The 27,165-nt window shown below is 45.9% G+C and overlaps 2 protein-coding genes across 9 annotated transcripts in view; one reads left to right on the forward strand and one right to left on the reverse strand.

Moving 5' to 3' along the window:
* Window positions 1-3,754, forward strand: part of LOC146340908 (microtubule-associated protein tau-like) — a 160,333-nt gene extending 156,579 nt beyond the window's left edge. Inside the window, exon 15 of the mRNA XM_084804475.1 lies at window positions 751-3,754. Coding sequence (XP_084660601.1) covers window positions 751-966 — 216 coding nt within the window. The 3' untranslated portion in view covers window positions 967-3,754. The remainder of the gene's footprint in view (window positions 1-750) is intronic.
* Window positions 3,755-5,645: 1,891 nt separating this feature from the next.
* Window positions 5,646-27,165, reverse strand: part of KANSL1 (KAT8 regulatory NSL complex subunit 1) — a 178,544-nt gene continuing 157,024 nt past the window's right edge. For 3 of the 8 annotated variants that reach the window (XM_084804469.1, XM_084804468.1, XM_084804471.1), the window contains 3 exons: window positions 17,291-17,403; window positions 16,378-16,624; window positions 5,655-9,242 (listed from right to left, as the gene is read on the reverse strand). In XM_084804469.1, coding sequence (XP_084660595.1) covers window positions 9,015-9,242; window positions 16,378-16,624; window positions 17,291-17,403 — 588 coding nt within the window. In that variant the 3' untranslated portion in view covers window positions 5,655-9,014. Of the gene's footprint in view, window positions 9,243-12,548; window positions 16,625-17,290; window positions 17,404-27,165 lie in introns of all 8 variants that reach the window. The other 5 variants (XM_084804470.1, XM_084804467.1, XM_084804466.1 and 2 more) reach the window with 5 other exon arrangements.

The following is a 27,165-nucleotide window of genomic DNA, read 5'->3' on the forward strand; positions in this document are numbered from 1 at the left end:
AAAAATTGTACCTTTTAACAGGCTTATGTCAGCCCTCAAATCTCTCACCTTCTCCCCTGCTCTTAGTGATGTAATTCACTGGTGCCTGTCAGGGATCTTTCATAGGACTTCAAGGCACGTCGCCCAGCTTGATCGGAGACTGGGCTTCTATGCCTTAAAACAGCCTTGCCCAACCTGGTGCCCTCTAGATGTTTTAGACTACATCTCCCATCATCCCTGACCACACTGGCCATGCTGCCTGGGGCTGATAGAAGTTGTTGTGCAAAACATCTGGAGGGTACCAGGTTGGGGAAGACAGCTTTAAAACATTGTGTAGAAACTTGGACGTGATCAGTTTTCCCTATTATGGTATTCCAGTGGGAAAGTGCTTCTATAAGAAGTCAACCATTTTGCACAACAGTGTATGTGTCATCCTGTGCCTACCACCCAGTTTGCTTGATATCAACATTATACAGTAGCGTTATGTCACCTAGGATTCCCAGAGCAAGGAAACATGAACATCAAGTCTTTTACAATGACATCCTTTGGATCATATATCAAAATTTGAGAGTCTGGCTTCTCCCAATTCTGAACATACATCAGCACATTTACCAAAACAGCAGAGTTGGGGAGAAGAGGACCTGTGGACGAGTGAGCTACTTGGCATACCAACAACACTAGCTGAGGTGGTTGGTGGGAAAGGGTGTCAACTCCCTCTAATTTTCCCTACCTTACCCTTCTGTCCTCACCTGCCACTTTGTCTCGTTCCAGATTGAGAGCCACAAGTTGACCTTTCGTGAGAATGCCAAAGCCAAGACTGACCATGGAGCTGAAATTGTCTATAAATCACCCACTGTTTCCGGAGATACCTCTCCACGCCGCCTTAGCAACGTCTCCTCCACTGGAAGCATCAACATGGTGGACTCCCCACAGCTTGCCACACTGGCTGATGAAGTGTCTGCTTCTTTGGCCAAGCAGGGCTTGTGATTGCGTTTAAGTGGGTGGAGAGAATAAGAAGAGACAAATCCACTCTGGCCTTTCTTCCTCTGTTCCTTTTTACATCAGCATCCCCCACCATTCTTTTTTTCTATTAACGGGCTGTTTTAACCTATTCCCCCATTCCCATTTATTCATTTCTCTGGTCTCAGGATTTCGAAATTAACAACTTGGAAACAGAGATTCCCACACTGTTTCCAATTATCTCAATCTCCTAAACAAAATGTAATTGGTTACCTGGCAAAATTACACTGCTTTAGATCTCAGTCTTGAGAAAGAGGGGTGGTGTCTGCTGCCGTACATGTGCAGTAGCCAGCCAAGGTTGTCCCTGTGAAGATAGAAAAGCGCCTCCCGCATTGATCGTTTAGCAATCTTCCTAAACAACCCCTGGTGTTTTCCTGCTATGTTACAGGTATTTGTGCTAGTGTAGGTCTAGAGCAGATTTCAGATGAACAAACACACACACAGTCACACACTTTTCAGTGTGAAATGTCATCTGCTGGAAGACCTGGAGAAAATGACTCCTCAGTATTTTACCTCTCCAAAGGGAACGGTTTCTGTGCTTGAAAGGGAGCAGAAACTCAAGTTACAATACACACGCACCTTTCTTTACTTTTATCTTGGGTATTTTCCTGACAGGAGTATGGCTAGAGCCATGTCACTGCATGCAAAGGCCAGTATTTTGTTCATGTAATTCAAAAGCATCAGGCCAAACTGCATTTAAATCCTTCCAGCTCCCTTTGCACATTTGTTTAAATGAGACATTCTGAGGGGTAGGATTACCCCTTGTGTGTTTCTTCTGTTAAGTGAAAAATTAACCTTCAAATTAAAGGATATTGGTTTAGTCATACTTAGTCTAGACCCATTGAAATCAGTGGGATTTAAGTTACTCCTGACTAAGTCTGGATCCGACCCATTTGTTTTAATTTTCCATACCAGTGACGAGCGCTGTCTTTTTCTCCCCTTTCCTCCACTGAGGGGCGAATGCAAAACACCCACCCTGTCTTCTTCACCTTCTTCCAACCCACCCCAATATTCCATTATGTTAGACAAATCTCCGTGCTCCTGCAGTAGTGTTTCTGTGACAGTACAGGACACTGGCAGCTTCATAGCACTCAAGTTGGCAGGTTGGGGAGCCAGGTTAGTGGGCAGCGGGCCTGTTCCTTGTGCTCAGTCCAATTGGCCTGGCTGTTTCTGTCAAAGGGTTGCATGTGTATGGGTAGAGATTCGCAAGGTAGAGATGTGGGACCAGGGTTTTTTGTTTTAAGACGCAGGGCACTTAAGATAGGTACAAGTGTCATGAGGGGATGATAATTCCCTGGGAGGACACCTCTGCAGCAGAATGTGCATCTTTCTGGTGCACTGTTCATAAAGAACATCATGTTTGTCACTTGATTCTTGCCTGTCTGAAAGAAGTAAAATGGAGCAACATAGGCAGTGGTGTCATATCACCTCAGCCGCCATGCTTTTCAGTGGAGGTAGCTCACATGGTTAGTTATGCGCGTGCACATTGTTCATGGAGGTGTGGATGTTTCAAAGAAAACCTACACCACAATGCAGCAAGCAGGGGCTTTAACTCCATTTGGTTTCAAACCTGCTTGGCTCACTGTTGTTGCACAGACTGGTGGGGGAAAGCCAACAAATAGCGCACCGCACAAAATGGTGTTCAGCTGTCTGCACATGTTACACATTGGTACTCAACAAGCTGTCATACTAGCAGAGCTCTTTAATCCACCTGCTGGAGTTGAGGGCACTACTTGTATGATAAGGATACATGTCCTCTTTGCAAACCTATTGCATCATTACCATTTAGAATTTGTGGCTCATGCATCTCTCCCTGTGCTTTGGGAAGAGGCAGCATCCTCCAGTAGGTGCAGTCCACTCTGCCTAACTGAAAACATTGCAGCTGCAGAGTGCATGGACCCACTCCAAGGGCAGCCTGCCTTGCCTCCATTGCGTGTGGATAACTTGCTCCCAGCTACCCCCATGCACAGCTGGTGTCATCTTCAAATCTTTATCATCCATATGTAATTTCCAAGCAGAACAGGCTCCCCCAAACACCATTGTGTTGGAGTAATCGAGAAAACACTAAACCAGAAAAGGGCGTCATCCTACTTAAAACTCAGAGTAATCTCAAAGTTATTTCCATGAACAGGAACACTGTATATATCGGAGGGCAGCCAATTTATGTTAAGTAGGGGTTGTGAATAATACAGGTTCTACAGTAAGGTGCCCTCCCCTTCATACATTGCATATAGGTGGAGTTGTCTGAATGTGTTTGAAAATTGCTAGGGGAGGGGGATAAAGTTGCTTTAGCTAAAACACAACAAGCAGAGAAGAACTGAGCATTTCCAAATACACCACATGCATGGCTTTTTGAAGCAAGTTAACTACTGGGTGTGTATAGAAATGGCGGGGGGGGGGCTGGTCCTTAGGGCTGGGTGAAATAAGGAAATACGTTGAGTCAGTTTCAGTGTGATGGTTAAAATTTGGTATGGCATGAATGGTCCGGGACTGCTGCCCTGCTTGGTTGTGGGATTGGCACAGAGGTGCTCCAGTCCCCTTTTGTCATGGAGCATAAGGTTCCACAGCAGCTGAAGTTTGCAGCATGCGGATTAGCATAGGAAGGTGGTCACAATGGTCGGAGGCTTCCATTCCATCAGCTGCTGTATGTTCCATTTCTTAGGGTGCTATTGCCCCCCCAAATGTGGCTAAGGATCTTTATACCATGGTTCAAGGTCTCCCAAAAGCACTTTGTATGATCGTCTCTGCCCAGCCCTCTCTCCTCCAAAAAAGGCCTCATATCAATAGTTCTAGAAACTTCCCAGACTGTTCTACAGCAGCTATTTGGACTGTAAATACAAAGCACAACTTTGTACCCTTGCACAAATTACTTCGTGCCTCTTCCCATTTAGATCTTGAACACAATATATGAGGCAGCACAGTAGTAAAGAAATAGGGTGATGTCGCAGCATGTTCTAGCTTCTGATGCTTATGCAGCAAAAATCTTTCTAAAGAATCTTCCTGTCTGTAATTAAAATGTGCCACAATAGCACTGCCTCATTTCCCTTACCGTGTTCTTCAAATCTGTCACAGTTCCATGGGGAAAAACATAGCAGGAAAATATCTAACAAAACACTTCTATTTCCACTTCAAGTGTTTTACAGTAACTCACCAAGTAATGCTAGGCCATCAATGGCACTGCATAATCATCCTTTGTTTAAATAAAGTTGTTGCTTAACGTTCAAGTGGAGGGCAGTTGCTAACATCGGGACAATTGAGGGCGGGGGGAGTGGCTATTGTCCCTTGCTTCTATACGTAAAACATCCAGTAGAGCAGTGATAAAGAAGTGGACTGGGAATTGTGGGCAAAGACGAAGAGGGATGGGGTAACATGAGAGAAGACCAACAAATGGCTTAGAATGTTTGCGATTATTTCACTCCAAGGCAGTGGTAGGGTTTTGCGGGGGGGGGGGGTGTCATCAGCACATCAACAGTCACCCTTCAATCATCTCTACTGACTGTATGATACTGCGTTTAAAACAAAGCCTGTGGTTATCTCTGTATTTGTTAGGAAATTTATACATATTTTATCTTAAAAGTGAACAAACTGGGAGATCCTCGTACTGAGAACTTTCACCCAGCTATTGTGATTAATTTCTACTTGCATTACAGGCCACAGATTGGGCTGGAAAAACATGTGTTACCTTTGTCAGTTTCTGCTTTTCATTACTTCATGCTGAAGATAGGTTGTCATTTTATTTAGGGCTTATGCTAATACAATCATCTTTAAAAGATAATTTCCCTGTGTCTTCTCTCACATATTAGAAGCTCTGGCCTCCATGTACTTATTTCATTTCTCAAATCTTCCCCTTCCTCAAGCATAGGACACATTGCTGAAATGTTTGAATTACTTTTCCCCAGCCAATTTTGCCATCTCCCTAAATCATAGGTCCTGATTCCCAGCTTGGATTTTGATTGTTTTTATGGATCATTTTAGGACATGCAGGCATTGCTTTTGCAGATGGTTAAACCCATGAGGGTTTTAATCTAGGGCCATGTCAAACTGACTGGTGGATGTCTTGTCTTGGTATATAAATATACATATCTAGGGGTCTGAAAAAGTGTTAAAACTTGAGAGATGAAAATCATGGTTTTGAACTTACAAAGAAAAAAATGGGCTTTGTTACATGAACTTGGAAGTATCAAAAAGGGACAATGGAGTTTGGAAGACCCCACAACTCCCTTTAAAGTTTTTCAGGGGGAGGGGAAACGGGGAGGGGGTGGGAAGGGAGTGAGATCTCAGTATGATCATCCTAGCTTAGTTACCTGTCTGTGACTGTCCATATTGTACTTGTGTGTTTTAACAACTGGTTTACACTGACTGTTGCTGTAAAAGTGAATTTGGAAATAAAAATACTACAATATTAAATCAGTTGTCTCTGTTGAAGGGATGGGATGGAGACTGGAGTGGTGAGAAAGACCATTCTAGCCGCAGCTGGTTCCCACTATGGTACAGAAGTTGTTTCCACCTTCATACACTCAATTCTTCATAAACACTTGCCATAGTATTAACCTAGAACAGGTGGGCAACTTGTGGCCCTCCAGATGATGTTGGACTACAACTCCCATCATCCCTCATTGTAAAAATATTTTTTTCCTTTTTTTCCCCTTTGGTATATGATGGGTATGGATATACAGGGGGCTGAGCTTTTGGGGTGCAGCAGAGTTGATAAGGGCTGTGAGAGCCTATTAGCATGGTATGTGGGATAGCACTTAAAAGTGGGGGTACACTATAGGGTTTAGGGGGCAAGTAGGGAATCACAGAGGCACAGATTTATTGTATAAGAAGCACTATATATATGTTGATAAGGAATGTCTTACTGGTTTTGAATTGTGAGGCCTTGTATTATCAAAGTGAACAGTCAAAGGTTATAAAAAGACAAATGCAGCTATTGCAGATTTCCCTCATCCAAAATTGCAGATGCTGCAGTTTCAGATGTCTCTGTGTTCAGAAGTGCTGTTGTCGTTTTAGACCTCCCTGTGTTCAGACAGGAACAAAGTATAAAAAGAGCCATTAACTGCAGAAAGGAACTTGGGCCCATTTTGGAGTCAACACCTTACGTCAAGGAGGGAGGCGATTTTGGGGACAAAAGGTTTGGACTTTCTGGGAGTAGGATGACCTAAAAGATTATGCGGACTAATGGATTTGAGAATTTTAGAATATGTATTAAGAAGGACGTCACAAATTTTGAAAGTGTTTTTAAGCCTAAGCAAGGGACTAGGTGTGTCCTCTCCTGATTGCAGGGCCTCGACGGAGGTCCTGTATAGTGAGAAGGTTCCTTTTGCCAGGGAGACAAGATCCATCCTTTGCTGGTAAAGCATGGTGTGAATGATAGACACACAGCTGCTAAATTTGTAAGTATCTCTCTGTTTGGCTGAGTGGAAGGTTTGCACGCGTGTTAAACTTTTAGTCCTTATTTGTAGAATTTAAGTGAATTTGAGTGTGAACATTCTAACTTGAGTCCTCAAAGGAACCTCACCTACAACATCAGGCCAAGCTGAGGCTGTTTATAAAGTAGATGTGTCTAGGTAATGCAATACCAGGGAGCCTGACATTTTAGGCTCCAGTTTTTCCTTTACATCATGATTGGCTACGCTGGCAAGGGCTGATGGGAGTCATAGGCCAAAACATCTGGCCACAAGTTGCCCACCCCGACCTAAAATGTGCAGCTGACACAGTTTCATTCACTGTAGGCTGGGTCTCACCTTCCAGAAAAGGCAGGTTGACCTCTCTCTTTGTAACATTCTGCTCTATATACCACAAATGCAGGTATTTTGTTAACTACTAGACCATCCAGTTATATATCTGAAAAAAAGCCGGTTATCTTTGAAATGCATATCTGCTCCCGGGTTTATTTAGTCACTCAGATTTTGAAAGCTGCTGCTTGCTCTTCTTTGTAATTTCCAGCTTTTCTTCCTCTGAAGACCTTACCTCAGCATCCTTGCTCATTTCTCTTGTGGTCTTTCCTCGCATCATTTTTTCCAAAGAAGACATTTATCACACAGTTTTATTAACTTTTTAATTTTTTTAATCTTTTTTTTTTTTATAAGCACACATTTGTGCTTTGGCCAACAGAATCAAGACATTAAACAAGGATCAGCTTCTCTGAAGAAAAGCATTTCTATATAACAAGGACATTACACAGCTTGAAGCAGGAAAAGAAATATTTACAAAATACGAGGTGGGGTTTTTTTGTAGATTTTTCCTTTATAACGCTAAAGAGGGTTATTCAGAATTTTCAACCTTATAAATAGAAAAGCACTTAATGCAGAGGGATATGGTAGCATTGGGTTTTTCCTTTTAAAAGAAATTAAACTAGAACAGAACCAAAAACATTAGGTAATGTTGAAAATTGTGAAAAAACCCCAACCATTAAGCAGTTTAGCTACTATTTCGTTACAATTACAAAATGAGAAAAAATGTCTTTTTTTCCTTTTTTGGTGATGTGATTAATACAGAAGACAGGCGCAATGCTAACAACAGGACAGGGACCAACAGCCACACCGCTAGGGTCAGAAAAACATTACAGATGGATCGGTGTGCAGAATCTGGGAGTCACGGGGGATGGGAGGTGATGGCAGCGGCCTCTTTAAATTAAAATAAATCCAAACCTATTGAGCTTGGTGATAGTCAGCCCAAGACGTCCTCAGAAGAAGGAAAGAAATCTGACTGAGAAGTTTGCTTTCAAATAAGTTCCATGTGTAAGTGGAGTTAAAACAGTGGTGAAAAACAAAGTCCTATTTTTCTTTGGAAAAATCCAAACGTTTAGGTACTCACACATACCTTAAGATGAAAGATGCAATCTCAACGCATAAGACTACATATTTTTAATAGAGGGTGGAAGAAAAGAAACAAGAACAGTGACATACCATTCTCATTAAAATATGGCTCGTGGATCTGGGGTGGCAAGTAGTTGTACCCTGTGACATTTCTCTCAGCACTTAAGGCTCAACACTACCGTATTGCAATCTAGCAGCAGCAGAATTTTTATTTTATTTTATATATATATATATATATATATAATAAATAAACATGCTACTGCAACTTTCAAACTAACAGGTAGAGTGCAAACTTTAAAAAGGAATACAGAAGTGTGAATTATCAACAGCAGGTAGAAGGAAGAGAATTACAAATCACATCTAGAAAAGGAAGTCTAAGTGTTCTATCATGAAAAACTGCTCCTTTTGAAATGCTGGGCAGACAGCCCTCTCCCCACTCTTGCTAGTAAAAAAAAAAAAAAAATCTTAAGCAACACCATATGATCCGAATAAAACTGCTCCAAAAAAATCTTATCTAGGATGTTGATGGGAAATTGCCTTTTCTGGCACAAACAAGTACACTTCCGCTATCATGGAGAGGTCAACTCAAAAGCAATCCCGGACAGCTGAAAGGAATAACGCAGCACAAGGCGAAGAGAGTGGAGGGGAAGAGCTCCTTGGAGCTCACAAGTGGGAAGCCATCCCTTGGGCAGTTTGCATTGCAAGTGCTTTCTAGTGCCAGTGCGGCCCATGAGCAGAACAGACAGTGAGGGAAGATTCAGGAGACGTCACTTTTCACCACTAAGTTCACTCCACTAGAATCTTAAGGGAGGGGAGGGCACGGTGATGGTGGTAGGTGAGGAGAACAGACTGAACAGAAAAAAGGGGGAGTGGAAGGTTAAAGTACCCTTTAACCAGAGAACTAATTCCAGGGTCAATTAGCCAGCTTCACCCTCCTGGTTGAGGAGTGTACACCTAAGCAGGGGAAAGGGAGACAAGTTTGCTCTCCTCATCAGACCACACAGCACTGGATAAGATGTGTGTGACAAGGAAACATGGAAAGGAAAAAAATAAAACAGTTTCTAAACTCCTTAAATTCACTAAAAACTGTGAAAATTCCCAGCAGGATGTTTGAATATCAAACACAGATTTCAGAAGCTTTAATGCCAAGAGTTAGTTTGGTGGATTGCTTTTTGCTCTCATCTTTCTGTCCATCTCTTATCTGTGTGCCGGCCGCTGAATTGTGGCCGCTGCCCCTGGATTCCGGCTCTTGAGGCAAGCAAGGGTGGGTGATGTGGGAGCTCCATCTGTTTCTCGGGAGGGCTTGCTGCCGGATGTGCGCCGCGTGCATCGTGATGACCGGTCCTGCGGGTCCAACTGGTCCTCACACTCTGTCTTGGGGTTGTAGGACAGTGGGAAGCTGCGTCGTTCCCAGGGCTGTACAGTCTGAAAGGCAAAGGACGGCTGGTCAGTGGGGTTTCAACATTCATCTGCTCTTCCTCCCATACCATTGAGGACATCTCAGAGGCATTACCTGCTTACCCACGTCCAAGACAGGCAATATGTCTCTGCTTAGATCTGCAAGTACACTTAACGTGACAAAAATGGAGGCTCATGCATTTTCTGAGAAAGATGCTACCTCACTGGGAAAGCAAGAACTAAATCAGAGTTGGAAGGTTGGGGCTGTGTAAGCCAAAGCTCTTGTCCCAGGAGAGGATCCCAAGGTTGCTAGCTTGCCCAAACCGTTCTTGACAATCTCTAGAGGAGACCCCACAGCTCCTCTGGACAGTGTTATCCTGCTCTTGTAAGATTCTGCCTAATGTTTAACCTAAATTTACCTTCCTGCATCTTCGATCACCGCTGTTCTGTTCCACAGTAAAGAGGGAAAACATTTAATTGCTGTGTCTCTATCTTGCTCTTCTTCCAAGAAACTTGCAGCACTAGTTAATCATCACAACGATCTTGTGAGGAAGGTCAGGATAAGAAATAAGCTACTTAGGTAAGGTCCTACTGAGCTTCATGGCCGAGAAAGGATTTGAACTTGGATTTCCCACCTCAAGACACAACACTAAGGACACTGCAACACCACAACCCTACAACAGCCCAGGGGTTCTGGGTGGCTTGTTACCACCCCAACAAGCCATTCTTGCCAGTTTTGGATGACATGTGAAGCTATGCTGGTGAGGGCTATTAGGCAAACCTGTCTGGCATAGGCAGGGCAGTTAAGCCACAGTGGCTTGTTAGCAACCTTTTGATCATGCAAACCAGGCCAATGACCAGGTTCGGACAATCATCACAGCCCGCTGTGGTTTATTTAAGCCATGGTGGGTTGTGGCATGTGCCGGCCGTATTCAAGCTGTGGCGGGCAATCACCGTGGCTTATTGGATCATGCAAACCCAGTGAGGATGGCTTATGCAAGGATTAAACAACCCTTGCATAACTCTTTACACAGCCCATGAGGGTTGTTTAACCCTCGCATGAGCCACCCTAGCCAGATGTGCACAAAATAATAAGCCACGATGACTGCATGCTGTGGATTGAATATTCAAAATGGCTGCCAGCATGCACCACAACCCACCATGGCTTTAAGCAACTGCCCCGCTGATTCTTCCCACAGAGCACTGTCTGGAAACCAGAAAGGTTCATTTTCAGAAGGGAACAAAGATTTATAAGAAGCAAAAGTTCCATCAAATGCAGCATTCTGCCGCTAACCGTGGATATCCAGATGCAGGCCTTTCCCACTGGAGCTCCCCAGTCTTTGGTACTCAGAAGATACTCCCTCTGATCCAGCAACTAGCTTAATCATCATGACTAGCAGCCATTGATACCCAATAATTTGACTAATCCCCTTTTAAAGCCATCCAAACTAGTAGCCATCACATCTTGTAGCTGCAAACACCATGCATCAATTATGTGCTATATGAAGTAGTATTTCCATTCGTCTGCCCTCATTCTCCTGCTGGCAGTTTTATTTTTGATCCCTTTCCTCATAATTGCTAGCATGAAATTTCTCCTCCTCCTTCGGGCTCTCTATGGCTCACACATATGGAGTTTGTGCCTAAGCGGAGCTCTTAACTTGGAGCATTCTAGAGGCGAGTGCTTGGCGGGAGACTACCCCGACATTCCCTCAATGAGCACACCTCGCTCCTACCCATCCTGTGCAGTTCCTCCTTGACAGCCGCATCACTGAGGAGTGTTCTCTCTACAACTCGTTAAGAGCAAGCAGGGTTGCCTCATCTTACTTAATTCCATCGTTTTGTTCGTTTTATTCTTTCTGCCTTTACGAGAGCATTCCCCAACCTGGTGCCCTTTGGGTGGTTTGGACTTCAACTCCCATCAGCCCCAGCCAATAGTCAAGAGTGCTGGGAGCTGTAATCCAAAACAATGTGAAGGTACCAGGCCAGGGAAGGCTGCTCCAGTATAGCTGCTCTCTCTTCCTTCTTTGGTTTTTTCTTTGCGTGGCATCTCAGGGCGTGTCCCCTGTTGCTTGGGGGCTCATGGCTTCTAAGGCACTTTTCAAGAAGTGCACAAGCTGTGGCAGCGAGCTCTGGCCTGCCAACAGCGATGACCAGCCCCTTCACACGTGCAGGGAGGGCACAGCATCAATTCCGGGCAACGCTGTCCAGGCTTTTGCCAAGCAGGCCCACTGACAGAGCTCCTCGTGTCTTGTGGGGGCGAGTACTACAGCCACTTCAAAGGTCTTCTTTTTTCTGTACTAAGCCAAGGCCTCCAGTATCTTTGTTGACACCAGACTCACACAGCCACCAGCACAGACTGTACCTCCACAGAATCCAAATGGTTCGAGGCACATGCAAGACTCTTCCAACTCAATCGGTTTCTGCAAACCCCGAAGCATCAACTCGGGTGCAATGGCTTCTGTTCCAACCACCTCTTCATGCCCCCTTACTTATCCCTTTGCCACTTTTCGACTTGCCTATACCAGGCTTAAACAAGATGCAACTTTGTTAGACCAGTCGGTTTCTGATGAAGTCCAGGTCGTTAGATGCACATAAGAGGAGGAAATTTGGGACCAATTACCAGAACATGATCTACCTCAGTATTTTCATGACTCACCTCAAATGTGACTGCTTCAGGAATCATCTGCCCAGTATTCACCATTTGTGGGCCAGGTACTCTCCTGTATCGTCAGAGGTCTCTGCAACTTTGTATTACTTCTGCAGATCAGACTATGGCTGTGATGCTAACTACGGGTGAAAACCACCCTGGAGGGAGCTGCCTCAATCCAGGTATTCTCAGTCCCCATCGCATGTCTGACATTGGAGATTGCCATGTTGGGGGAAAGGGACTCCTGATGGTACTCTGCCCAAGACAATTCCTGGTACTTTTGAGCCCTAGCTGCATGAATGGAACTGCACTTCCGGATAATATTAAGCCAAGCCGCTCGCCCTTGCCTTATTATTAATGGTGCCATCATCACCAGAGTGTAACCTCTATGATCTTGATGCTGCCCAATGTGGAACCAGTGGTCATCAGGCCATAGGAATCCAGGGAGGGCACTGCTGTGGACTACCAGGAGTGAGCAATGAAGTGACCAAGTTTGTGGATGACACCAAATTATTTAGGGTGGTTAAAACAAAAAGGGATTGTGAAGAGCTCCAAAAGGATCTCTCCAAACCGGAAGAATGAGCATCTAAATGGCAAATGCAGTTCAATGTAAGCAAGTGCAAAGTGATGCATGCTGGGGCAAAAAATCCCAACTTCAAGTACAGCCTGAGCTAGCGGTGACTGACCAAGAAAGAGATCTTGGGGTTGTGGTGGACAGCTCAATGAAGATGTCAACCCAGTGTGCAGCCGCTGTAAAAAAGGCAAACTCCATGTTAGGCATAATTAGAAAAGGGATTGAGAATAAAACTGCCAGCACCACACTGCCCCTACACAAATCTATGGCATGACCACACTTGCAATACTGTGTACAGTTCTGGTCACCACACCTAAAATAACATATTGTAGAGCTAGAAAAAGTGCAGAAAGGGGCAACTAAAATGTTCAAGGGGCTGGAGTACCTCCTCTTTGAGAGAAGGTTACAACAGCCGGCTTTGTTTAGGTTGGGGGTAAGGGGAGACATGATAAGAGGTCTACAAAATTGTGTAAGGTGTGGATAGGGAGACATTTTTCTCCTTCTCGCAAAATACTACAACCTGGGGTCATCCTATGAAAGTGATTGATGGGAGATTCAAGACAGATAAAAGGAAGGACTTCTTCACATAGCGCAGAGCTAAACTATGGAATTCGCTACCACAGGAGGTGGTGATGGCCACCAGTTTGGATGGCTTTAAAAGGGGGTTGGACAAATTCCTGGAGAAGGCTATCAATGGCTGCTAGTCCTGATAGCTCTGTGCTCCCTCTGTGTATACCAGTCGCTGGGGAACATGGGTGGAAGGGTGCTGTTATGTTTATGCCCTGCTTGTGGGTCCCTGGTCAACAGCTGGTTGGCCACTGTGTGAACAGAATGCTGGACTAGGTGGGCCCTTGGTCTGATCTAGCAGGGCTCTTTGACGCTCTTATGTGCCAGTAGCTAGGCCTGCTGTGTTGCCCACTGTGGCAATGCCTGGAGCCATTTCTCTAACTGCTCCACTGCCTTCTGCCACCACCCCACTGGTATCAGCTCCATCAGCACCAATCCTGACCTCAATATCTTGGTACTGGTATGGCTGCCTACAGTACTAGCTCTCTTAGCACCTGTCGTATTGGCACATATGACCCCTCCCTCCTGGCTGCCTTGATACCACAGGGCACGGCCTCTCAGTTTGTGTGATCAGCATCTCCCCTGGTACATGGAGCTGCTGCTTGGGATGTCTCAGTCATTGGGCCTAGACATTCTCCTGCCCCTATCAAAGATCCCATCACCCAACTGGTGCACTCACATCTTTGCACCCCAGTTGCTTTGCACCCCATGCCACTCGCTCTACTTCATGCTGCAAAACAGTCACAGCAGAAACCATCTTTGATGCTTCCCACCTCTAAATGTATGGAACAGATACTGCATTCAGGAGGATCTACCCACCCCCCTCCCAATTCTATAATAGTGGAAGGAGCCCAGGACAAATTGTACAAAAAACCACACTCTGAACCAGTAGACTGAAAGGGCAGAAAGCTCACTGTGACGTACAGGGCTTCTACTCTCCAGCAGCGCTGCCCTCCGGATTTTAAACCACCAAGCCTGCATGACACACTACCAATGTTTTTTGTAGGAGAAGGCGGTGCCCTTTTTCCAGCCTCTCTGGACAACACATGTTGAGTTAGCGGGTTAAAGTCCGTGACAGGAGCCATCGCTCTGCATCAACATGCGTCTTTGGTCCATGGTCATCAACCATGAAGTCAGACTGATGCTGATTTTTTATGCCGATTTTCATTGTGAAAACTGATGACACTCCATAATCATAGGTAGAAGATGAACACTGCTGCTCACATGATGGGCTTGGTCCACAATCGTTCCTTCTGGCCTGGCAATGCACCTCAACTCACACTTGGGGTGCTGGGTACTCCAGAGATTCTGTAGCCCTCCTTCTGGTGTTCCACTCTATGTCCCCTCCCCTCCATTACAAGAGATCATTTCACTCCTCACAAGGGCACTGCAGAACACCTTCCACCTAGATAAAGGGTTACCAGGTTGTGCCCCTGATATTTTACTGTCTCCAAGAAGGAGTGCACACCTCAACCCATCCTGGATCTCAACACCATCAATGAGTTTATGATGCCCAAAAAGTTTTGTATGATGACTCTTACCAAACTAGTCCCCCTCCTTCACAGAGGAGATTGGTTTACCACCACAGACTGAAAAGTACTTCTACATTTAAACTCAACCTTCTCGTCATTTATGACTGACGGGATTTATGACCCTCAGCCATTGTGTTTCACTTTAAAGTCCTTCTGTTCAGCCTGGCTGCAACTCCTCTTATCTTCATGAAGCGCATGGCCATGGTTGCAGCTCATGTGCCTTTGTTAGGGTGACTGTTTCTCTACACATCGACAACTAGCTAGTTGGTGGTGGGACAGGGCAACATCTGCATATCACCCTTGAAAGTCTGGGCCTCGGAATCAATCCTGCCTCCCAGCTTCACCTTGGATACAATTTCTTGGGGCTTGTCGTGATTCCATCCAGGGCTCCCAGCTGGACAGAGCCAATACTCTGATCACCCTGTCCACCTGTATGCTCCAGTCCTCCTCTGTAAGGGCTGACTGGATCTAGCAGCTGCTGGGCCTTATGGCCTCCCCCACCGTGGTAATGCCCTCTGCCCACCTTCAGATGCAATAACTGCAGCACTGGTCTGCAGCCGCCAAGAGACTGCACCTGAAACTTCCAGACTGAGTTTGTTTTGCACCAAACTCTCTTGGTAGGCATCCTCTTTCTTTCCCTATAAACTTCACACTTTATCAAGACTACTGTCCCCCTGATAGGGTGGGAAGCACACTGCAGGCACAGCGGATGCATATGGATATCCTAGAAGTCAATCCTAGAAGTTATCAAGGTTCTGTGGATATTCTAAGACCGTCCTCTGGGCTCACACATTACAAGTTGGCAAGGACAACATGGCTATATCAACGAACAAGGAGGGACACATGCCCAGAAGTTGCTCCACTCAAAGAAATCTAAAAGCTAGTGAGGCTTCTTTCATGATAATTTTTAAAACATCCAAGTATTTTGGAAAATTCAACCCTCTTAACTCTCCTTTCAACTTCTTTTTAACTAGTCCCCTCATTTAAAAACAAAATGAAATAGATGTTCCCTCTTTTGAAATTAAATGCGACTGTGTTGGGGCTCTTAGCAATTCTCTATTTACATATATGTGGACTGTGATAATGCCGGGGCCGCTGTTATCAACTGGTTCTTGCACCAGGTCCTGGGTGGCATTTAGGAATATGTCCAGGGTCATGTTCTCGGTCAGTTCTATGACCTACTATTCTACAACACAGTCATTTAGGCAATCTAGGCATGGTTTCTTTGTCATGACCCAAACATACATTTACCCAATCTATGTGAGGACAATTGGAAATCATCTGTAATGACAACACTTTCTCCTTTGGATGCCTACTCAATTCCTTTCTCCATCTCAACAACCCTGTCAACATTTTTCATTATCCAGGAGGACATCAGTATGTCCCCAGTAAAAAATTACTTTCCAGGCCTGGTATTAACACATACGTAGTGCTTCTTTAACTCTGACATATTAGAGCCACACCAGCCCCAATATATACCATTTCCTGTCCTTTCTAGAGAGTTTGTATTCAGGGATAACTGGATCCCCATTAATTTGCTCTATTCCAACAGAGTTCAGTTACACCCGCTGTATCTATGTCCTTGTTGACAACCAAGCACTCCACCTCTCCAATCTTGGCTCGGATGCCTCCAGCATCAGCATAAACACCCCCGATCCCTGTATACAGTAACATTAGTGCTCCCGATCATGGGCCCCCAGCACTTTTGTTTAGATAACTATTATACGTGTAATAGTGCAAATGGAAAGCGGGCAATAAGTCAACCTGGCCCTAACATCTACAATGTGAAGCACGTTCATGGGCCCTTCCTTGACACTGAGAAAAGAAGCTACCGCTCCTCACCTGTTCATCAAGGCCAGATTCCGGGGTGGAGCAGCGTGTGTCCTCGGTGGACAGGTGTCGCATGGCGTCCCGGGACAGAGGGGTGTGGGGACCAGAGAGCAGCTCAGGGCTGAGGGGACTGCGCGGGGACTGGGTGTGGGCGAGGTCAGGATGTGAGCAGCAGCTCCCAACGTCAGGGGATGCTGGCTGAGGTGTCGAGGGGTTCCCCAGCTGGGGGGTTGTCCGTCCATCTGTTGATCTGTAAGACCTGGAATTGAAATGGCATCTCTGCTTTACGTGTTAAAAGCCACACCAATAGACACTATACCCAGAGAATCAAAAGCATCCAAAGGCCATCAGCTTCCCTTCTCCTCAAAGCCTTTGGTAAAACCCCTCAGTTCTCACACTCCACACTGTTAACTACACCCAAGTTCACGTAACTGAAACAAACACACGTATTCCCCAGGTCTGCCCTAGCCTTCATCTCCCTCCTCCCCCTTTTCTGTTGTCTTCCTTGTGCTGAAGTTTAGATTGTAAATGCCCCAGAGCAGGGATCTGTCCTCTCCTCCTTTGCAAACTGCCATGCAACATGCCCCCAAGCCATGTGGAGTTTTAAAAGTCAACAGCATCACCTGGAATTGCTCCCAGAATATAATGTTCTCAGATGCTAGCACCAACTAACGATCTAGGCCCCATATTCTGGACCAGCCACTATTTCTAAAGGCAGACCCTTTGCTAGCCTAATACATTCTAGGCACCGTTTATAGTCCCAGCGGGGCCTCCTCCACTGCTTGATCATTCACTCCCCCAAACAGACCTCAGAATACCTCCACACAGATGCTGCCTGTATGGCAATACAGAGGAACAGTGAAGAGCAGCCGCCCAGCACGGAGCCCTTTGGGCACCATGCTGTGGAAGCAACAGCCAGCCCTACCTGCTGCCCCGCCGCTGGGGTGGCACGCTTGTGCTCCATAGCCACCTCGCCCGCTCCATCTCTTCGCACTTGGCATGAAGGGTGGCAAAGGCTGTGTCAGATAGATCCTCTATCTGGAAGAGCAATCACATGAAGTTAGCAGTAGTCCCTAATGCTTCACGGGTTAGTAGAGTACCGTCTGGCCCTTCACAGAGATGACAGACACCTTCACCCACCCATTCCAGGGCAGCAGGTGCTGTTTGGCAAGAGGCCTGCCCCATGCACCGTTAACGCTCTGTGCACGTGTGGCTGGGAGGGAGAGTTCAGACAACTCCAGTAATGTCCGCACAGATACTTGGGGTAATTTGAGATGGATTAACACAGATTCATCCAATTCAAAATCCATCCTCTCAACACAACAAATCCAAAAAGCATGACACAGCTTGGCCAGAGAACAGTCTTCTCTTTTCTCTCTTACAATGGGATCCATGTTTAGGAGGTGATCAAAGTTTGTGGCAGGAAGACCACCATTATGCACTGAAAATTGATCTGGCCTACTAAAAGATATGCTTGGAATTCCCTGCCCTTACTAAGCTAAGAAGTGAGGTTATAATCACAAGCCACGTTTTGCAAAGCACATGGATATTTTATTTGTGAACCTATGCAGCAGTCTTTTCTATGCTTAATTTGAAATAGAAGGGTTTGTTCCTAGGTGTATTCCCCTGGGCATAATCATTCCAGAAACCAAAACTCCAGGTACTGCTGTTATTCATTTGGCTGGGAATGTATGCAACAACAAAAAAAAATCATCCACGGAATCCAAGTTCTATATACAAAATATGTTTTACACATACCACAACATACGCCTGTGTTTACTTATACTGAACAACAGGGAGTGGGGGGTGGAGAAGGAATCCTCCAGGTGGCCAGAAATGTATTTATAAAGCCCAAGAGAACTGGAAGCCAAAGACTCAAGTTGGCTATGCCTAAGAGTAGTTACCTGAAGAAGGTATTTGAAAAGTGCTGGGCTCAAACATATTTCTGTGTATCCAGAGGCTCTTCCCCTTTTTCCCTCTCCATTTTGTGTTATCCCTTTTTAAAATATTGCATAATCCTACTTCACTGGCAAAAGAGCAGCAGAGGAGTGAATACATGAGGGGACCCTGGGCTCAGAAAAGAAGAGCCTGAAAAGGTCTGTTTCTTCCACAAGGGAGAAGAAATATTTTTCAGAATATTTTCCTCTTCAGAAGGACTAAAAACTTGGGGGCAGTGACCTTTCTCCCCGACTTCCTTCCCTACAGTAAGATTTTCCTCTCACTTACTCCAGGAATCACATTTTGCACACAATGAACTCAAAAGAGACTGAGCTTATACAGTCACTGCTGACTGATAAATGTAACCACATGGTTAAAAACACGTGCAACACGCGCTCTCCGCTAGAGAAAGTCTCTGTAACACCCTTCACATCATTCGATTTATATTCAGCCACATCCTGAAGAAGGTTCCGTTCCCTAGGATGAGATTAAATTGGATCACTTGGGGCACATTCACAAGAAGCTTCATTAAAGGTAAATGGCAAAATCTAGCAGATGGGTGACTTTCTTTCCACCATAAAATGATCACAACATCAACAAAAACTTCCTTCACTCCCTCCAAGGACAAGTTCTCTCACAGGCAGCCCAACGTTACTGTTCTGGCAGCAATCGCCTCAACCGAAGACAAGGACACGTGCCTCACCTGCTCAGTTCCTTCTGGACTATACAGAGGCTGTGTTGAATAGAGATGTGAAATTTTGAGGCCGAGGGGAAAAAACACATGGGGGGGGGGGGTTTCAGAAAAATTGGAAATTTTGGAAAAATTGAAGAACAAGCAATACTTTTTTAGCACTCTTTACAGATCTAAAGTCACTTTGCTGCTTTAAGACAGCCCCCTCCAACCTGGTGCCCTCCAGGTATTTTGGACTTCAGCTCCCATCAGCCTCAGGCAGCATGGTCAGTGGTCAGGAATGCTGGGCACTGCAGTCCAAAACATCCAGAGAAATGCAGGTTGCTTACCTGTAACTGTAGTTCTTCAAGTGGTCATCCGTGCATTCACACATCTGGGCTCTGCGCCTGCGCTGACTGCAGTCGGGAAGCTTCCATAGCTGAGGAACGTTTTGGCGGGAACCCTTCCCCTACCGTCCACTGTGCATTTCTCAGCGGGTTCCTGCCCGTTCCCTCAGTTCCTTGAGACCGCCTAATGTGGCCTCGGATCCGAGAGAAACAGTCTTGTCTCGGTACTAACACTGAATGCGACACTGACACCAAACCGGGGACGGTGGGAGGCTTGTGTCAAAGATGCACCGAGGACCACTCGAAGAACAACCGTTACAGGTAAGCAACCTGCATTTCTTCTTTGTGGTCTCTGTGCATCACACATATGGGCGATTAACAAGCTCACTTACTGGAGGAGGGTAGGTGCTGTTAAACCAAAACTGATGACAGGACGGCTCTTGCACAAGTCTGACAATGGTAAACCGCTGGCAAAAGCCATAGGCATGGCCACTGCACAAGTGGAGTGCGCACTGAGGGGATGAGGACGTTCCAACCCCGACAAATCATTGGCCAATCCAATGGTCCGCACAATCCAGGAGGCCAGTAGTTGGGAGGAGACAGGAGAGGCCCTCTTAGGACCGCCATAACTAACGAAAAGGCGTTGCGTGGTACAGAATGATGCCGTCCTGGATTTGTAGAAAGCCAATGCCCTCCTGACATTGACAAAGTGCAACTTTCTCTCCAGGTCAGAAGAGGGCTCCGGGAAGAAGGTTGGTAGCGATATGGACTGGTTAACATAGAAGTCAGAGACTACTTTTGGGAGAACGGCAACATCCAGCCTAAGATCAACCTTGTCTTTATGAAAAATTATGTATGGATGGTCTACCCTCAGGGCACAAAGTTCACTAACACATCTAGAGGATGTGATAGCCACTAAAGAAGGCAACTTTTCATGAGAGCAGGCGAAGGTCTGTTGTGGCCAGAGGTTCAAAAGGCTTCGAAAGGAGAGCATGTAAGACCACTAAAAGACTCCACTGAAGGACCAAAGTTTGAACTGAGGGGGCCAATTTCTTCAGATCTCACAGGAACTAGTGAGTGGTAGGGTGAGTAGAAAGGGAAAAACCTTGAACTGGCCCTCTATAACAAGAAAGAGCCGCCAGATAAACTTGTAAACATGGTTTCAATCCTTTTTGAAACAAACTTTGTAGAAAAAAGAGAACATTCTCCAAAGAAGCGTGAAGAGGATCAAAAACATGAAGATTGGTGAAGGACTGGAAAGAGGACCATTTCGTGGCGTAGGAATGACAAGTAGCCGGCTTCCTCGCTGCATCGAGGATTGCCTGAACTCCGGGCTGAACCCAGGAAGGAGAGATCAGTGCTGGATCCTCCAGGCTGTGAGGCGCAACGTGTGGAGATCCGGGTGGCAAATCCTGCCTTGGTCCTGAGTGATTAGGTCCAGATCCTGCGGAAGGTGGAAGAATAACTTCCTTACGAGACGGAGTAAAGTTGGACACCATGGTTGTCTCGGCCACCAAGGAGCAATGAGAATGCAGTCCGTGTCCTGTTGTGCGCTATCTTCTGCAGCACCTTGGAGAAGAGTGGAAACAGCAGGAACAGGTAAAAAAGTTCTCCCCGCCACCAAATTTGGAACGCATCGCCTAGGGAGGATCGACCGAAAAATTGGAAAGCGGGGCATCCGTTGTCAAGATTCATGTAGGTGGCTGCTCGACGAAAGGCATGCCCCGATCCAAGTTGTAAGGCTGAATCCACCAGAAGAGGGAAGTTAGCACATCGGTCGGGATGGAATGGTGACAGCGCCAAGCATCTAGCTGGAGTCGTAGTTTCGGAGTAACCAATTTTGTAGTGGTTGCATCCGAAGTCTTGCCCACCTTACAACAGAGACAGGAGCGGCCATGTGACCCAAGAGAACTTGGAGTGGATGGTGACCGAACAATGGGTAAAGACAGTCTCCACGAAAGCAATGAATTGCATTTGTCAGCTGCGATGGAGGTAGGCTTGCAGTGATTTGTTGAAAACAATGCAGTGATTACTCGAAGCCAACATGGATTTGTCAAGAACAAATCCAGCCAGACGAATCTGATCATGTGGGAATGCTGTAGACATCATATACCTCAACTTCAGCAAAGCTTTCGACAAAGTGCCCCATGATATCCTGATGAGCAAATTAGCTCAAAGTGGGCTAGATGAAACAACGATCCGGTGGATCCACAGTTGGCTACAGAATCAGACTCAAAGAGTGCTTCTCAATGGGATCTTCTCAAACTGGGGAGAGGTAACGAGTGGGGTACCGTAGGGCTCAGTCCTGGGCCCAGTGCTCTTCCACATTTGTATTAATGACTTGGAGGAGGAGGTGCAGGGAATGCTGATCAAGTTTGCAGATGACACCAAATTGGGCGGGATAGCCAATACTTTGGAAGACAGAACCAATTCAAAGTGATCTTGATAGACTGGAGTGCTGGGCAGAAAACAACAGAATGACATTTAATAGGGATAAATGCCAAGTTCTGCACCTAGGAAAAAGAAACCAAATGCACAGTTACAAGATGGGGGATATGTGGCTCAACAACACTACAAGTGAGAAGGAGCTTGGAATTGATCACAAGCTGAATATGAGCCAACAATGTGACATGGCTGCAAAAAAGGCAAATGCTCTTTTGGGCTGCATTAATAGAAGCACAGCTTCCAAATCCCAGGAAGTCCTAGTTCCCCTCTACTCAGCACTGGTTAGGCCTCATCTGGAGTACTGTGTCCAATTCTGGGCACCACATTTTAAGAAGGATGCAGACAAATTGGAGAGGGTTCAGAGGAGGGCAACAAAGATGATCATAGGGAAACAAAGCCCTATGAAGAGAGACTGAGAGAACTGGGTATGTTTAGCCTTGAGAAGAGAAGACTGAGGGGAGATAGGATAACGCTCTTCAAGTACTTGAAAGGTTGTCACAGAGAGGAAGGCCAGGATCTCTTCTCCATCATCCCAGAGTGCACCCTACTATTCTATGATTCTATAACCGTGGAATCCAGTGGAGGTCCTATAAACTGGAGACATTGAGTTGGCTCCAAAGTTGACCTTCAACTGTTGACATAGAGACCCAATGCACCCAGAAGGTTCAGAACAACCCCAGCAGCACGGCAAAAGTCCCTCCTTGAACCTGAGACCAGGAGCCAATCGTCAAGATAAGGATAAATTTCGATGCCTTGCAGCCTCAGCACATGACCACCATGCACTTGGTAAAAATTCTTGGGTGTTGGAGCGATACAGGAAGGAGCCTTCCAAGACTGGTGGACAGTCTGTAAAAGAGTTGAGAGAAAAGGCACTGCTACCAGTTTCGATGAGTCGGTGTGGACAGCATCAAAACCAGGGTCCTCCAGCTGCTTGTACATTGATTCCTAAAGACCACACCATTCCGCTGACTTGTTCAGCAAAGTGAAACAGGAACTGATCTCTGTCAGGAGGCTGGGACACAGTCTTCGGCGGAAGAGGCTGATATCGAGGAGAGCATGGAGCTGCGTATCTGGAGCACTCTAAAAAGTATCCTTGATCCAAAATGGTAAGACCCTTGCGGAGGTTAAGGCCATTCAGAGCATCTGTCCCAGTCAGCTTGGGGGGACCTTGATCCGTCTCTGTGATGACGGTCAAAACGATGGTCCCAATAAGGAGAGAGACATGGTCCCAAGTGGAACCGATGCTCTCGATCGCAAGGAGGGGGTGGAAGACAGCGATGCGGGGCCTCCTGCCTAAGTGGTGAATGATGGCCTCCGGACGGAGAGAACTCTCAATCCTGAGAGACTGGTGGTGGAGGGGAAAATTCCCAGATTTTGCCATTGAACACGGTCGACACCGGCTCAGTGACTGAACTGGCAGGTGCCAGAGAGAGTACACGGATTGGCAAGTCCAGCAATGGAGGGGGTGCTGGGATCATCGATTTCGAAGAGGTGGCCTCAACTTTCTTTTTCTTATATTTTTTCAGGCTACTCGATCCTGACTTTGGAAGCTTTGCCTTTTTCGTGATTTTCCTCGTGACCGAGAGTGCTAAGGAGCGCCCCAAAGTAGGAAAGTCAGTCTGCTCAACGGAGGTAGCTGGACGAGGAGACTTTGGCGCAGAGCTAGATATGGTCACCTCAAGTTTGCCATTCGTGGAGGACCCAGCAGCGGTTTTTGGGTCAGTAGCAAACAATGCTCTCCTCCACAGCTCTGCCTTCAGGCCGTCGGCTCTGTTCTTTTGTGCCTGCTTAGGATTGGCACAGAGAGCAGGGGTCAGGGAGGTGTCCTTCTCCCAGGCAAAAGAGACAGAGACAGTGTGGGTCGGTGGGGGGCAACTTACTCCCACACTTGACACACTTTTGAAAGGGTGCCTTTGCGGCCATAAGATGGCACCGCAGCCACGGTAGACAGACGACGAAGACAAGACGATGAAGGAAGTTGGGGGGGGGGGGTTGGAAGGAAGACAACGACAAGGAGGAGGAGGAAGAAAATGGACGAACAAGAAGACACACACAAAAACCGTATGAAGAACCTCAGCATTTCTCTTTCTGCACAGAGGAAGCGCCGAAAGGACTAACTACTATGGTGACTGAAAGAGAACTGAGGGAGAAGGCAGGAATCCGCCGGGACATGTGCAGTGGACGGTGGGGGAAGGGTTCCCGCCAAAACGTTCCTCAGCTATGGAAGCTTCCCGACTGGACTCAGCACAGGCACAGAGCCCACACGTGTGATGCACAGAGACCACGAAGACGAACACCAAGTTGGGGGGGGCTGTTTGAGGAACATTCAGTAGCCTCTCTGTTCCTAACATTATTTTATGTATGACTTGGCTTGCTCATAAAATTATTAGCATAAAACTTTTTAAAGTAAACTCAGTTAGTAAATTTATAATTATTGTCTGAATAGATTAAAGCTACATTAAATGACTGCTACAGCATCAGAAACGCAGGTCTCTATAAAACAAAACCCAAACCATCAAGAATGCACATTTACTGTCAAGAATGCACAATGGTGACTCTACTCACATATTGGGAAACTGAGCGTAAATGTCCATCAGTAAAATATACTTTAGGATCAATAATTTTAATACAGAATGAAAGAACTAACTATGCTGGGAATCTTACTGAGAGGATTAAAAGAATATTTTCTCCCATGGCTTCATTATTTCTAGACATTTTACATGTCTAGCCTTTCTATGAAAGTGTTCTTATTACATAGTTTTTAGAAATCATTTTTTGGGGGGTGGGGGGAAATAAAGGCTGGACTAACTGTATATAAATATTTTGTCTTAAATTCTAAAATGAAAGATTTCACAATCCAAAGCTGTTCGATTTTTCCAATTTTATGGGGGGAAAACAAAAACAGTCCTCGGGGGGGGGAACCCCCTTCCCCCCAGATTTTTTCTGGATTTTTTCCGGGCCTTCACATCTCTAATGTTGAATAATGCTAGACACTTCTATACCGGAGACCGATGTGTGACTGTAGAGAAAGCACCTGAAGCTGCAGGGCGTGCAACTCTGCTTTCTCCTTGTGCAGTCCAACACATGGGTGAGAGGGAAGCTCTTGCCTGGAGGACAGCGGCCGGCCTCTTCCTTGCTAACATCATCCCTGGCACAAAGCCAAAGGAGAGGATCACGCCACTGTGCTGCAATCCTCTCACCAAGGATGCCTTTCTGCAGGAATGCCGACAGCGCTTGCACTCTAGCCCAATGACAGGGGTCTCCCAAGGACCGTGTTGGCCCATCTTGCAGAGACGAGCTTGTTTAGATACCCAAGATACAAAAAATGGGTCTCTGTCCCCACCCCACCCCTCTTCTTGCCCATGAGGAATTACCTAAAACAGGAATGTCTATGGACAACCGGAGATAATTTTTTCTCTAGGGAACCTCAGTGTGGCAATTTCATAAATTTGTCCATTACTTGAGGTAGGGAAATTGTCTGTCTCTGTGGTGTTAGGTTGAGGGGGAGAAAAAGAGAGAAATTCCACTGTGTATCACAGTTAAGGACCCGCTAGACTGTGGTGATCTCAACCTGTTTGTGTGTGTGTGGGGGGGGAGCAATTTTTCACCCAAGATTGTTGACATCTGCTCATCAGTCCCCAAGAATTGAAAACCGAGACCACTGCAGATGACAATCAGGGTGCTGCCCTTGATGGGCTGGCTGAGATCTCAGCTTAAAAGCCCGCTGAGGTGGTAGCGACGCCTAACAAACAGGCAGCTACTGCAGTCTCCTTGGTGCACATCAGAGTGGCAACAGTCTGCTGGTTGGAAGAGCGCTTCTCCTATGAATCTCCACTCTCGGAACCTTCCATGCTACCTCTAGTCATACTGGAAAAGTAAGGAGGACACAGCCAAGCACGGTGAGACAGTGTGACCACTGATGCCATTATCCTCGTTTCACAATCAATATGCTTGGCTGTTTTGATCTGCTGTCTGGTTAACTTGCCTCTGCCTACATAAAACCCTCTTGTCTTCTGGCAGCCTGTCCTGGGAAGGTTGTCATACCATTCCACATAAGTGCCTCATGACTGCCTGGATGTTAGTAATCTGAAGGGCGACAATGCTGATGCCTAAGAATTTGATGCCTATGAATTTGGTCAAGGATGTTGAAACTTAACGTCTTGGCACACAAAACTAATTATGTTGTCAGGCCAAACTCCTTCCTCTCACATCAAGTGTTTTGCTTTCCTATGTGGAGAGTTTCTTAGGAAACATTTATATGGAGGCACGCATACACGGTGTCACTAACTATTCCACTATCTAAGCATTTTGGTTGGGTGACTAGTTGTGTCCATTTTGTGTCTGTGTCAAGGTAGACAAAAGAAGCAGAAGAATTCTCTGAAGACACTTGGAGCATGGACAGCTCCACACGTGACAATAAACAACACAGATGCAGCAGTCACATCTGAGGATGAAATATGGGGATATATTTCCACAGTGTAACTGATTCTTCTTATATTAAATGTCAGTGTCTCGTGTGTGCGTGGATCTACATTCTACAGCCATGTATGAAAGGTGGGAATAAAATGTAAAACCCCATAGCTATGTCTGCTGACTGTCAAATCTTATAATCAGTCATGATAAGATGTCCATGGGTTTCCTTGACCTGGAAAATATGGGTTTTGAAGCCATAGTCACTCTTCTATAGCCATATCACTTGTAGTTAAGTGCTGCCAGGACTGGAGCCAAAATGGAGCTACTGAGAAACAAGAGTATCAGCATGCTTGGGGAAACCTGAGATTGCAAAAGTACAAAAAAAAAAACCTTTAAAAACCTAGACAAAAGGAGCTACCTCCCAAAACACAGTGTGAGAACTGAACATGCTCAGTAGCCACGGAATATACCGTGATAGTTGGAAAAGCAAAACAGAAGGGGGGGGGGGACACAGCAGAATGCACCAGGCTGGAACCCTGGCCAGCAGCGCTCCTCTTTTTAGGAAGGGGGGATACAACGCAACATGTCGTTGCAGGTCCCCACTTGTTTCATAAGAAACAGAAGTTAAAAAATGGTGCCGTACGATTCCCCCGCAGCTTCCAGACATTGTGGGAATTTCGAGGGGAAGCCTCCTCAGTGAGGACATTACCTGCCAAATACCATCCATCAGCAGGTATGTTCATAAGAAAGGGCATCATTAGTCAGGATACTTAAGCAAATGGCTGGCTGGCTACTGGAGTCCTGACCACCAGGCATAGCCTAGAACCCCTTCACTTCATCCAGGCATCTCGATAATCTCTTGGAACTTTTTTAAAGACTGGAATTGCTTCCTCTTTTAAGGAGAAGAAATGTTTAGAGTTTACTAGCACCTGGTAGTAAAATAGCTTGCTGTGTTTTTGTCAAAATAGCGTTTTGTCCTTTCCTTTC

The sequence above is a fragment of the Heloderma suspectum genome, chromosome 6 (genome assembly GCF_057233095.1).
Source record: "Heloderma suspectum isolate Gila_16-S chromosome 6, 16-S_ref, whole genome shotgun sequence".
Classification (NCBI taxonomy): Eukaryota; Metazoa; Chordata; class Lepidosauria; order Squamata; family Helodermatidae; genus Heloderma; species Heloderma suspectum.